Genomic DNA, 13718 nt, shown 5'->3' with positions numbered 1-13718 from the left:
AGTGTTGTTATTATTATTAAAACTGTTTTTCCTACCCTAAGGTGAAACCTTCTTCCCCAAAACTAATACCTATTTTGGACCCCACCAATCTCAGCACTGGCCCTGGCAGAATGACTGCTGGCCAGTCAACCTCCAGCTTCCTCGGTTGTAAAATGGGGATAAGAAATGTATGTAACTGTGGGAGTGCAGATCCAATGAGGATGCTCTACAGCACCTGGCACAACACAGGGCCTCGATCAGCAGAGCCTTAGGGTTAGGAACCCTCCTAGGCATGGCTGCTCTCAGACATGCAGTGGCAGCTACTGGTTTCTCTCCTCCAAGCCAAATATCCCCATTTCCTCCCATCTTCTTTTCCTTTTAAAAATTTATTTATTTCAGAGAGTAAGGAAGAGGAAGAGAGAGAGAAAAAAATCAATGATGAGAGAATCATTGATCAGCTGCCTCCTGCATGCCCCCTATTGGGGATGGAGACTATAACTTGGGCATGTGCCCTTGATCGTAATGGAACCCAGGACCCTTCAGTCTGTAAGCTGATGCTCTATCCACCCAGCCAAACCCGGTGAGGGCCCATTTTCTTTTTAAAAACATTATATATATATAAATATACCTATTTTGTCAACTTAGCGCAAATTCCATACCCATAAATGTCATTGCCAGATAATATCTATAACATCTCTTTTCTCTATTGCTGATTAAATCTTCTCTCCCCCCCCCCCCCACCTCCAGGGTCCCCACATTTAACCCCTGACAAGCTGGGCTACAGAGAAGGCAATAGGTATGGATACTTTCTGGCTCTAAGGTGAGGGGAAGACAGAGTGCCCCTCAGACATTAGGCTGTATCTGAGAAGCTTCCCTCTTCATACTGGTACGATGTCAGCTCTCCCTCATCCAGGGTCACTGCCCCCTGCCCTCTCCATTCCTGCCTCTGGATTTCACAATTCTGGGTGGTGGCTCCATATGACATCTTCTTTCTGGGACTTGCAAGACTCTCGTGGTTGAGTTCTGTCTCCTCCTCGGCTAACTCATCCTGGTCAATGATTCCACACTTCTCCTCGGAAAGGTTCTCAGGATCAGCCCACTCCTGTTTCTCCCCCGAGGCAAAGACCCCATAGAAGATCACGCCACTGTAGTGTACCAGGGCAGCGATGAGGAACACATTCTGCCATTCCTCGCGGGTCTAGACAGGAAACGGTATTAATCATTATTTTAACGAGAGAGAGAGAGAGAGAGAGAGAGAGAGAGAGAGAGAGAGAGAGAGAGTTAGAGAGATGAACAGAAAGCTCTGGAAAAAAGCACAGTCACCCTAAAGGCAATGCTGTGTTCCTGGGAAGACATCAGAAGCACGCCCGGGATCCCAACAGAGTTTGAGTGTTTGAGAAATGCAAGTGAACACTACAATGAATATGCTTTTTTTTTTTTAATTTAGAAAAAGACTTTACAGAATAAGCATCCTATGAAATTGAGCTTTCTGAATATACAAGAGGTTTCCACTCAGCTAGCAGGTTAAATGAAACTTGCTTTGGGTACCCACTATTTTCAATATCAGAGGTCTCTTCTCACTTACTATTGGAGATGTAACCAGTTGAGCCATGAAAAACACAGTCTTCACTGTCAATAGCTTATTTGTAATTACATGTTCTGTGTAAAATACAGTATCAAAAATAATGGGTATGTGTGTTTAAAGTTAAGGGGAGATAGTGGCTGAGGTTTAGTAGGCAGGTAACCTTATCAATCTTACTGTCTCACGAACAGAGAGGGAAACTGAGTATTCTCCGACTTTAATAATCTCCAAATCCCACCTTTCTTTTCCATCAACAAATAAGAAACACTGCCCAGCCAGCATGGCTCAGTGGTTGAGGGTTGACCAGGAAGTCACGATTTGATTCCCTGTCAGGGCACATGCCTGGGTTGTGGTGGGCTTAATCCCCAGTGTGGGGCATGGAGGAGGCAGCTGATCATTGATTCTCTCTCATCATGGATGTTTCTATCTCTCTCTACCTCTCTCTTCCTCTCTGAAATCAATAAAAAAAAAAATCTATTTAAAAGTAAATAAGAAAAATTGCCCACACTTTTTCCTCCAAGAAACTGCAAGACTTTCTGAAGTTATATTTGTAATAGGCAATGCAAGTTTTAAAAATATGCATAACCCATGGACACAGACAATAGGGTGGCGAAGGCCTGGGGCAGGCTAGAAGTGGGGAAAGGAGGACATATGTAATACTTTCAACAATAAAGAACTATTTTTTAGCCGAAACCAGTTTGGCTCAGTGGATAGAGCATCGGCCTGCCGACTGAAAGGTCCCATGTTCGATTCCGGTCAAGGGCATGCACCTTGGTTGCGGGCACATCCCCAATAGGGGGTGTGCAAGAGGCAGCTGATCAATGATTCTCTCTCATCGATATTTCTAACTCTCTATTCATCTCCCTTCCTCTCTGTAAAAATCAATAAACTATATTTTAAAAAAACTATTTTTAAAAAATAGTAGGATTAAAAACTCCATAGTTTTAAAAATTCTTATTTGTAGTCGAAACCGGTTTGGCTCAGTGGTAGAGAGTCGGTCTGCGAACTAAAAGGTCCAGGGTTTGATTCCGGTCAAGGGCATGTACCTTGGTTGTGGGCACATCCCCAGTAGTGGGTGTGCAAGAGGCAACTTGTCGATGTTTCTCTCTCATCGACGTTTCTAGCTCTCTATCTCTCTCCCTTCCTCTGTAAAAAATCAATAAAATATATTTTTAAAAATTCTTATTTGTAGAAAGCAGCATCCTGAAGCCTTTTCAGTGACAGAGATTAAGAAGCCATATGGCCTGTGGCTGAACTCTGCGTGGATCTGGGCTCCTCCTCCCTGGTCTAAATGCAGAAAGGTTCAGCACTGACTGAGTGCCATACTCTTCTTAGGATGGGTCATTAATGTCTTGCTTATTTTCTGCATAATAAGGAAGTATAACAGAACAATTTTTATGCTGGACCATGTTAAGCAATAGATGGAAATAGGCTATAAAGTTTAATTACTTAGAATTATAAAACAATCTTGAGTAATTTATTCATCCTGAGTTGATTGCCTCAGTTTCTTCCTGTCTCTAAACTCTCTTTATGGAACTTGTCCCCACTACACACACACCTTTTGTCAGTTGAGAGAATGAAACATGAAGTTAAAATTAATCAGTCCTCTTGCCATCCATAAACAATACATTAAAGAAGAAGGAGGAGGAAGGGGAGAAGGAGGAGAGGTGAAGGAAGGAAGAAGAATGGAAGGAAGGGATAGAGGAAGAAATCAAGGGAGGGATAGAGAGATGAAGAAAGAGAGACGAAAAATAAGGTAAGTTCAAATGACTTAGCCAAGGTCAAGGACATACACATTGACAGGCTCGAGTAGGGCTCTGAAATCACAAGGGTGTGCAGTATTTCAGTCCTCTGATCCTCACAGCCCAAAAGGAGACCATTACCTTGTGCTTGGTCATTGCACCAACTATGAGAGGACAGACCATTCCAGAGAGGGTTCCCACTCCATTGGAGATGCCCATGAGAATGCTGGCGTAACGGGGGGCAATGTCCAGGTGGTTGACATTAAAACCTACAATGAAACAACCTCAAAATCAGGGTCAAGACAAGAATTCCAAATACATTTTGGAAACTACTTCATTTCCCCCCAACTCTCATCCATCTAAGTGGTTCCTTCTAGCATATGACTAATGGGTGTACAGAGAGGGCTGGGCTGAGGATTGTCAGGCTGTGTCTGCATACAGAGGAAAACGTGCTTTGATAGATTAGCAATGTCTACCATGGACTCTCCATAGGGAAAATTAAGGCACCTGTGCTTTTTAGGTTCAAAACTCCAAAATAATGGTTTTCAATACCGCAAAGCAGAAAGCCTGGGTAACATCTATTCAGCATAAACAATCACACAATCATATTCAGTGTGATTAGAATCAAACCCTGCCTCATAACATCCTTCCTTCCAGCCCTCCCCTCAACCCCAACAGGCTACCGTAGGGAAGTCTGCCTTAGTGGCCAAATAGCATACTGGCTAAGGTACTTTTTAAGTAATACAATTGCAGAGACATTGGAGAATCCCCTGTAATTTACAAAACACTTCTGTATAATACTTGCTTTTGAGTCTGTAAATCTAGATTTTTATCTTATTTCTAACTCTTAAGTCATTTTAGGCTTTGTTTCCTCATCTCTAATATAGGGTATTATTACTACTTAAGTCATAAAATATGCTGTAATATGAGACCCAGGTGAAGTTGTATATAATATCCCATGGCAAATAGCTAAGCTCTGCTAACTACCACTAGCCACCACTAACCACCATTAACTACTACTACCACTTGCACAACTATCACTAGCTACCTCTACTACCACTAACCACCACTAACTACCACTAATCACCACTACTTCCACTACCATTAGCAGTATTACTCCTGCTATGACGCTGTTGCTAGGCATCTCCCTCTCTTTGATGAAAAGAGGCTACCGCAGGGAGTGGTAAAATAATAACTCGCCAATACCTTACTATTCACCCGTGTATCAGGAGAAAAGAATGAGTGGGAATGGGGAGGAGTAATGGCAGGGGAAGGCCAGGCTGTGAAAGGGGCAGCTTCAGGCCCTAAGAACCAACTCTACCAATATTGCCCAAGGGTGCATTTTAGTCAGACAGGCGTGCCTCTGATAGCCGAATTGAGATGCAAACCTGGACAAAGGATTTAAACTTTCTGAATTCCACTTCTTCATCTGAAAATTGGCATAATAATTCTTATACAATTGTAAGAATTCACTTAAATAATGTATGTTCACTGCATGGCACATAGAGGTTGCTTATCCATCTGTCTTGATTCTATTTTAATACCTGAACTGGCAAAGTGTCTGGCACACAGTAGGCACTCAATAAATCATTATTTAATTAATTATCAATTTGAGCCGTGACATGACAGCAAGGGGTTGTAATTTCTATTTACTCATTTTTTTGTGTTTTACTTTGCTTTTTAATTCTCTACTCTGTGCAAAGAATCTGAAAATAGGACCTAAAATAAATTGTTTTTCTGAATCTGGCACATTGGCTGGTTGATTTTTACTACTTCTATTCAGGAAAATTTTTGAGAAAACATTTTTTTTAAAAAATAAACATGCCATTTCTTTCAGATCAAAGTGGCAGACAACTCGAATATGAAACATCTGCAAAATTAATTAATCTTGCTGTTGATTTCAATGTGATAAACACTAATTAGAAAAGAAACCAGAGATAAGAAGCAATTAACATGATTGTCGAGCATTATATTCCAACGCAAAGCCCAGGCATCTGCGTTCAGTTAAAGATAAGGTCCAATTAAAGATTAGGTTTCTAGCTGCACAATCCCGGTATTGGAGGGAGAGGGGGGGGAATCACTGAGAAACTCAGCTTTATGTGTGGGTGATGTGGTTTTGTTTTGGGGTTTGTTTTTTTTTTTTCTTTTTTGTAGCATATAAAAAATATTTTTGTTGGCATCCAAGCTGGGAGAGTCGGTTTTCTCTACATAGGACATTTCTCAAATGTGTATTTGTCAATGTCACAGTCTTGACTCTCTCGTCTATAATCAGCTCCTAAATTGTGCCAGTCTTCCTTGGCATCTCTATGAACTCCTTATGATGGTGGCAGGTAGTAGATCCCAGGGAACTCTCACCCCCATGGCCACAGTCCCTCCCATTGTATCACTGTCGGTCAAACAAGCCTGTATTCCAGTCCCAGCCGCTTACTTACCTGGGCAGGTTAAGTCACCTTTCCAAGCGTCAGGGTCCTCACTGGCTAAGCGGACATAGCAATACCCTTCTTGCAAGGTTGCTACAAGGGCTGAATGAGACCATGTCCAAAAAATGGCTAGCTTGGAGGAAGTGCTAAAAAAAATAATGGCAGCAGCTGTGCTTTGGAATATTGGGTTTCACTCCTTCTGACTGTGGCTTACTTGGCAATCCGGGAGCAATATGAACCTAACTATTTCAACATTTCTGGAAACAGAATATGAATCTCTTCCACATCATAGAACTATAGGGAAGGCATTCTTCAACATCTAGTGGAAACAGGTCAGAATTGCTCTGCCCATGCCTCAGGGGTCGCCTGTACTTTGTGTCTTTTCCCAAGATGGAGAAACTGGGGACAATGCCAGCTGCACCAGGCTCCTCAGGCCAGTCCTCAGTGACCTCACAGTCATTGCCAATAGGCGACATTCTCTAGCCAGAGGCCCCGCTGGCAATGCCTGCCTCCTCAAGGAGGAGAACCCATTATAGTTTTCCTTCCTTCCTTCTAAGTCTTGCTGGATCTGTAGAAAAGATGTGGACATCCAAAGGACACTTTACCTGAAATAGCAAAGCCACTAAACCCCACAGCCAGCACCAGAAAGGAGATAGCCACCCCTTTGGTGTGGGAAAAGCCAACCACCAGGAGTAAGGTTGCCTCCATGCCAAAACCTGCGAATGGAAACCCCAAGGGGGGAAAATGTCATTGTCATGTCAGTCAGCCAAAGTTCATCCACTTATTAAATAAGAATCTATTAATATTTCAATGGACCTGATGTTTAGCACATACATTCTGACACAGTGCTTACAACTATTACCCAGGTGCTTCTTGACTACATGACGATGCTACTGTTGCCCAGGTAACTATGCTGCTGTTGCCCAGGTGACGATGCTACTGTTGCCCAGGTGACGATGCTACTGTTACCCAGGTGACTATGCTACTGTTACCCAGGTGACAATGCTACTGTTACCCAGGTGACGATGCTACTGTTACCCAGGTGACTATGCTACTGCTGCCCAAGTGACCACCCTACTGTTACCCAGGTGACCATGCTACTGTTGCCCTGGTGTTCTGTGAGCCTCTGCCATTATCTTGGTGCACCTTGAACACTAAAGGATCCAGCAGATTCCAATGAAGCCCCTGGGATGAGGGATGTTTATCATCAGTTGCTTCATGAGCAGTTGCCCTTGCAAATTCTAACACTAAAACTCTTCTTTATACTGTGAGTGAGTCCCCTTTGCTTACATGTTATGGCCTGTCACAGAAAAAAAAAAAAGTGACCACACTTCAATATTTATTGCCAAAAGTGGCCTTCTATAGTGAATAGCTGAAGCAAAATGCATAAAGTGGAATTCTTCCCTTTCAGTTCACCAAGCTCTCCGGCCTCAAAAGTCATGTGATATTCACACAGAAAACACAGTGGGATAGAAGTGCTTTCTGTGCTTGTCGTTCAGGATACATGACTCCAGCACAACAAAAAAGCACTAGGAAATTCTGATGATGCTCCTCTGACAATCCAAACAACCACACACTCACACACACACACTCAGCCAACAGCAGACAGAAGAATGGCAACTTAAGTACCATTTCCGGTATAAACATGCCCTATGAAATGAGAGACAAGGATACATCGTTCTCAAGACTGCTTCTTCCAGACATCTCCACAAGACTGTCCATAGATCCTTCAAAGCCAACATCCCCAAGTTCTCCTATTTCTTACTCATAAACCAACAAAGCAAGCCACCACTGCCATGCTCTTTCTTCTGCTCTAAATTAATCTTCTATCCACCTGTGTTTAGAACCCAGACTTAGAGGCAGACAGGGCTAGGTTCAGATCTCACCTCAAAACCACCCATTATGTGACCTTCAAGTGACTTGTGATCCATTATGAGGACAAGTCACTTCACCTCTCAGATTCCTTATCCAAAAAAAAGAGGGGCGGGGGAGAGATAATAACACAACCTTATAGGGCACCGGAAGATTAAGTGAAATTGGGTTATTTAAGGTATTGAGCACAGTCCCTAGCACATGGGCACGGCACAACACATAGCAACCAAAAATCCAACACAGCAATCTCAAAATCTCCCTCTTTCTCGGCATTCCCATAAGAATCCATGGAGTCAGTCACAGAAATATCTGTCAAAACCAACCTTGCCCTCTCCTCCTCGGCCGCTGTCCTTGGCCTGGGCCCCATCACCACTCACCTGGGCAACTTCAACAGCCTCTTCACTGGTTTTCCCATCCCTTCCTCCTCTGCTCCATTTTCCACATCACTCTTTCTAAACCACCGATCTAACCATTTGTGCCTTTACTGAAAACTGTTGTAAGGGTCCACAATAGTGTTATTTGATAAGTCCCTCCTGCTGTTCCTGTCTCACCCTCTGCTAGCCCGCACCTTCCAGCTCACCACTGAGCCCATATAGCACCCTCTGCTGTAGTCCCACGGCACTACCAGCTATTTCCTAGACACAACACTGTTTATGCCTATACGTATTTTCACCCACTGTTCCTTTACCTGGGATCCTCTTCTCCCACCACTTATTTCTCTTTTTCTGGAGGAATCATATCCTTTAAAGCCCAGTTCAACTATTACTTCCTCTAGAAAGCTTTCCTGACAACCCTGCCCTCACCCCCCAGTGCCTTCTTCTTACTCAGAACTTTTCAACGTTGCCTGGTATAATTTTTCACCTGTGTTTCTGCCTCCTCAACTGAACTGTGGTATTCTCCAGGAGAGGTACTGTATATATAGTACAGTACTGCTGGGGGGTGGACTTAGGGGCTTTTAATATCCTTTCCAGTGATTAGACATAACCTCCGAGATATACTCTGCAGTTCAATTTCATCTCTTTCTAGAAAAGCTGCTTAAAATCGCTTATGAAATCCATAGTACCTCCACAGTTCATGATTTTTCTGACGGCAGTTGTGCTCAAAATTTGTCTGCTTCTTAAATAATCTGCCAGTTGTCCTCCAACAGGCACAATGATGGTCATAACCATGTGTGGGAGTGCCGACAAGAGCCCCACCTGGATGGTAAAAAACAACAACAATGAGCTATTTTTAGCTGCTTTCTCCAAATGTATGGATTCCCTCTTCCCACCAGCTACCCTGCCTACCATCATTACCACTAAATTTCATCATCTACTTAAAGGGGACCCAGGTAGGCCTGAATTCTGTAATAAATACATAATGAATGAGGGAATGATTATAAGAGTGGACCTAATTGCCTCCTCCAGCAGATTGGAAGCTCCTTAAGGGCACAAGTGGCTGTTATACATCGTAGAGACCCCTACCACCCAGCATAAGGCCTGGTACATGGTAGTTAAACACTTAGCACAGAGTGAATGTTCATTGATGGCACCGACTTAGCTCTTCCCCAGTCACTTCAGATAGTACCTGGAGCTACGCAGACATCTATCCCTAGTAGGCTGCTGTTCTTCCCTTGTAGGAAGGGGGCTTGATTCCTTTTTCCCCCCTTTTTTTTATTAAATTTATTGGAGTGACTTAGTTAATATGATCATATAGGTTTGAGGTGCAGATTTCTACATTATGAGATCTGTATATTACACAGTCAAATCTTCTCCCATCACCGTAAATTATAACAATTCTTTCATGATGTTGGTTTAAGTTTCACCATTCATACCCTTCCTCCATGAAATACAGGCAACATAGTGACTGGGAAACATTTAAAACAGCTTGTAATGAAGGCCTTGGTCACTATCATCATAACCACCATAATGAAGATAGGAATGATCTGCAAAATAAGCTTTAAAAGCAGCTCTCCACAGTTCTGATCCTTACTATGAAGAAATTAAGTAACTATGTATGCTATGCACAGAATGTAAGACTTGTCTGACTTCCAGGGCATTAGGTGTCATACAACTGATATAAATTACGAAAAGCAATGTAATTACATTACCATGCAAAGATTTTTTCAGTAGACACAAGAGATTTAAAGTTCGAGAACATTTGAAGCATCTATGTGTTTACCTTACTTATTGCAAATCCGAAGACCTCTTCAAAATAAGCAGGCTGACTTATTAACAGCAAATAAAAGGTCCAGCTTCTGCAAAAATTTGCCACAATGATTGCATAGACCGGCAATGATGTGAAAAATTTTTTCCATGGTGTATTAAATTTCTAGAGAGTAAAAATACCATATGATTTTTAGGGAAATATGTTGACATGCCATTTTTCTTTTTTTATTTATCCATTACAGCTGATATTCAATATTATATTATATTATATTATATTATATTATATTATATTAGTTTCAGGGGTATAGCATATGATTTAGACACATATAATGTACAAAGTGTTCCCCTAATAAGTCTAGTACCCAACCAGCACAAAGATAATTATTACAATATTACTGACTATATTTTCTATGCTGTATTTTACATCCCTATGACTATTTTGTAACTACCAAATTGTACTTTTTAATCCCTTCATCTTTTCAACCTCGTCCCTCAAACCTCCCAACCCCCACCACCATCAGGCAACCATCAGTTGACATGTTATTTTTCTTAAGAAGACAACACAACCACTAAGAGAAATAGTCATAGAGAAGAGAGAGGCAAGTCTTCATCTATCCATCGAGACTTACACTTAGGCTAACCACGTTGGCTCCTTCTCCGATACTTGTCTCTATGTAGGTCCTCTCCTCCTGGGATATTGTTGGATGAGCTGCCGGGCACTCATAGGCCTGCAACAGCCAAAAAATGTACCAAATAATGCCAAACATACCTAAAACAAAAGGTTAAAATAGTTAAAAAAAACCAAAGGTTTGATGATATGGTCTCATTCCCTCCCATCTCTAAATTTTTCCATTTTCTTTTCTTTATTTTATTTTTTTATTTTTTTATTTTTATTAAGTTATTATCTTTGTACATATACCATTGCCCCCCCTCCCATAAATTTTTCCATTTTCAAAATATTCCCAAACAGTACTACGTTCAGCTAGGACAGTGGTCGGCAAACTCATTAGTCAACAGAGCCAACTATCAATAGTACAATGATTGAAATTTTTTAAACTTAAACTTCTTCTAACGCCACTTCTTCAAAATAGACTCGCCCAGGCCATGGTATTTTGTGGAAGAGCCACACTCAAGGGGCCAAAGAGCTGCAAGTAGCTCTCTAGCCGCAGTTTGCTGACCACGGAGCTAGGAGAAAGGATTTTGTTGTTATTCACTGGTATTTAAAGAAAGAAACTCAAACTTTACTATAAATGTTGAATGAATCCTAGGTAGTCAAGTTATTCCTTGATATCCTATCGTAAACACTCGGTCTATCCCATTACCCAGTAAAATACCAGCTCTATAGTCACCATGGAAACTCATGAAGTCAAATCACTCACCATAAATATAAAAGACGGAGGCCCAGCCAATGTACTGCACCAACACCCCTGCCAGGGGCATGGCGATTACTGCTCCAGCATAAGAACCTGGAACAAGAAAAGATTGAGGGATACTTAGTGTTCTCGTGAAGCCCTCTCAACCCACTTGGAGTTCACATGGTTGGGGTGAGGATAAACCAACTGAGCAGGAGTCAGAAGGCCAGAAGGGACAAGCAACTCCCAGCATGCCTTAGCCCAGGACTTCCAGGAGAGAAAGGTCACAAGGTTGCTCTTGAACTTCACCCAGGTACCCTGGAGGGGTTATTCAAAGATTGCTCAGGCACAGCAATGTGATGGAATAAAAAGATGAGAAAAATCTAAGGGAACTTAAGAAAAATTCAACCAGGCATAATATTGGGTGCTGAAGACAGCAGGCAAAGAAACATGGATCTGCCTTCCGGAGCTCACAGTTGAGAAGGATTATTGCCTACATCTTTAAATAAGGAACCTCAAACTATTCAAGGATCATGCTTTTTTTAGAGTCTTAATTTTTTTTTTTAATCTAAGGAAACAGTCTAATGGCAGGAGGACCGGCAGAGATGCTGTCTCCACCCACCTCCTGGATGAGTACATTTTTAGGTTTATTTCTTACTCTGTAAACACTTCACCTGGTAAATACTTACCTGTGTGTGGATGTTTATCTTGTCTAGACAAGATAATGAGGGCAGAGGCAGTGACCTGGCTTCCGCTATCTCCTGCAGCTCCCTAACATCTGCTGGAAAAACATGAGCCCTGCAAACTCCCAATAAATATGAACTGAGTAAAAGAAACAGCTATCTGAAATGCCCCCTAGGTTGTGAATGAAAAAAATATCTTGCTTCAGAAAAAGTGAGCAGCGAAAGGCAATTCTGTAGCTCAGAGGGCAATGCTGAGGAAGGCCTTCAGGCAACGGAGGTTTAGAAGGAGGAGATGAAATCCCATCTTTCCAACCTGGGCCAGGTCCAACCCCGAATCCCAGATCTGGACATCATGGCCCTGAGGAGGTGTCTGCATCCCCATGAACTATTTTCCTCAGACAGAAGATGGGAGAAATCTCTACAGCTGACTTGCGGGGGGGGGATGAAACCTGTATGTGGAGATGTTTGGTAAGTTACAGTTAGTGCTGCATGAACACCAGCTAAAACTGCTTTGTCGCGTACAGTATGTTGGCACACTTCTTTCTTTTGCTTCAGACTTCCCCAGAGCGACAAGGGAAACATTCCTGGGCATCCCAGAAAGAGCTGTACCCGACTCTGCTGTGTGCGTGGAGACGGCCCAATACCCTGGGAGTGGGGGAGAGGCTCCTGTTGAGCTGATGCAGAGAAATATCCGGACAGGGAGAGTCAGGGAATAACCAGCAACTAAGATGCATTGGGTACTGTCTGTGTGCCCAGCGAGGTGCTCAGTATTCTGGACCCATGATTTTATTTAACCCTCCTTTCAACCCGACAACGGTGGTACCAATATCACCCCCATTTTACAAGAAGGAAACTAAGGCTGGAGGAGGGGAGGTAGGTTGCAAGAGTTTACACAGCTGTGAGTGACAGCAACCCAGGTCTGTCGGAATCCAAAGCCTTTACCCTGAGCTACTTACTAATTCAGGCCTGCCTCCCCCACTCAGAAAGACCTATTTCCTCCTACTAAGAAGCATTCTTTCATCCAAGGAGTTTTATAACTTGAAGATGTCCTTCTTTCCTGTCTATTCCCTATCTATAAACAAACTCTTCCTCATCCTTACGGACATGGTTGCATGTAAGATCCTCTCACACTCACCCACAGCCCCTAGCACATCTCAATAGGCACTTCACCCTATTGCCCAGGGAGCTGGCTATGCCTCCACCCATCAGTACACTCACCACAGGACAGAGGAGCCCTCGAATGCTTGCTGAAAGGCATGGAGAGTGGGGAATGGCTGCATTGGGGGTGAGAGGGTCCCCAGTTCTGTCCTCACTAGTTGTAGAATTTATATTTTCTCCTCCCTCACCCTTTGTTTCCTCTCTAAAACAATGGCGATAATTAGATGTTTCTAAAGTCCCTTCTAACTCCAATATTTTTAAAATATATATTATTGACTTTTTTTACAGAGAGGAAGGGAGAGTTAGAAACATCGATGAGAGAGAAACATTGATCAGCTGCCTCCTGCACACTCCCTACTGGGGATGTGCCCGCAGCCAAGGTACATGCCTTTGACCAGAATCAAACCTAGGACCTTTCAGTCCCCAGGCCGACACTCTATCCACTAAGCCAAACCAGTTTTGGCTAACTCCAATATTTTTTTTAAGTGTAGGAACCTTTTGGACCCCAAGCTTGGGTCTCCTTCTAATGGCATTTTGCCGTGGCTCTTCTTCGACACCTTAGCTGGAAATGTAATAAAGCCTGTCGCTGTGATCAGGTACCTTCCTTTGAGAGTCAAACTACTTCTGAAAGACACTACGCATGAGGAGCGGCACTAGTCACACTTGTTTTGCTGTCAAATCAAAAATGCAAGGCCTCATAAGTAAACCATCCAAGGAAAATTAGGCCCAGGATCTGGCAGTTCACAAGATTGGCTGGGGCAATACATTCTTCTAAAGTTGGTA

At 42.7% G+C, this 13718-nt stretch overlaps 1 protein-coding gene across 2 annotated transcripts in view; it reads right to left on the bottom strand.

The window, feature by feature from the left end:
• Positions 1–764: 764 nt before the first annotated feature.
• Positions 765–13718, bottom strand: part of SLC17A8 (solute carrier family 17 member 8) — a gene marked incomplete at its 5' end in the record, with an annotated part of 28137 nt that continues 15183 nt past the window's right edge. The window contains 7 exons of one of the 2 annotated variants that reach the window (XM_084880184.1): positions 765–1177; positions 3445–3572; positions 6329–6439; positions 8659–8791; positions 9756–9905; positions 10372–10511; positions 11122–11208. In XM_084880184.1, the coding sequence (XP_084736310.1) occupies positions 830–1177; positions 3445–3572; positions 6329–6439; positions 8659–8791; positions 9756–9905; positions 10372–10511; positions 11122–11208 (1097 nt within the window). In that variant the 3' untranslated portion in view covers positions 765–829. The remainder of the gene's footprint in view (positions 1178–3444; positions 3573–6328; positions 6440–8658; positions 8792–9755; positions 9906–10371; positions 10512–11121; positions 11209–13718) is intronic. The other variant, XM_084880185.1, reaches the window with a different exon arrangement.

Source organism: Pipistrellus hanaki (assembly GCF_964339955.1).
Source record: "Pipistrellus hanaki genome assembly, chromosome: 3".
Taxonomy (NCBI): Eukaryota; Metazoa; Chordata; class Mammalia; order Chiroptera; family Vespertilionidae; genus Pipistrellus; species Pipistrellus hanaki.
The sequence above is the reverse complement of the archived record's forward strand: the minus strand, read 5'-3'. Positions and strand labels throughout refer to the sequence as shown.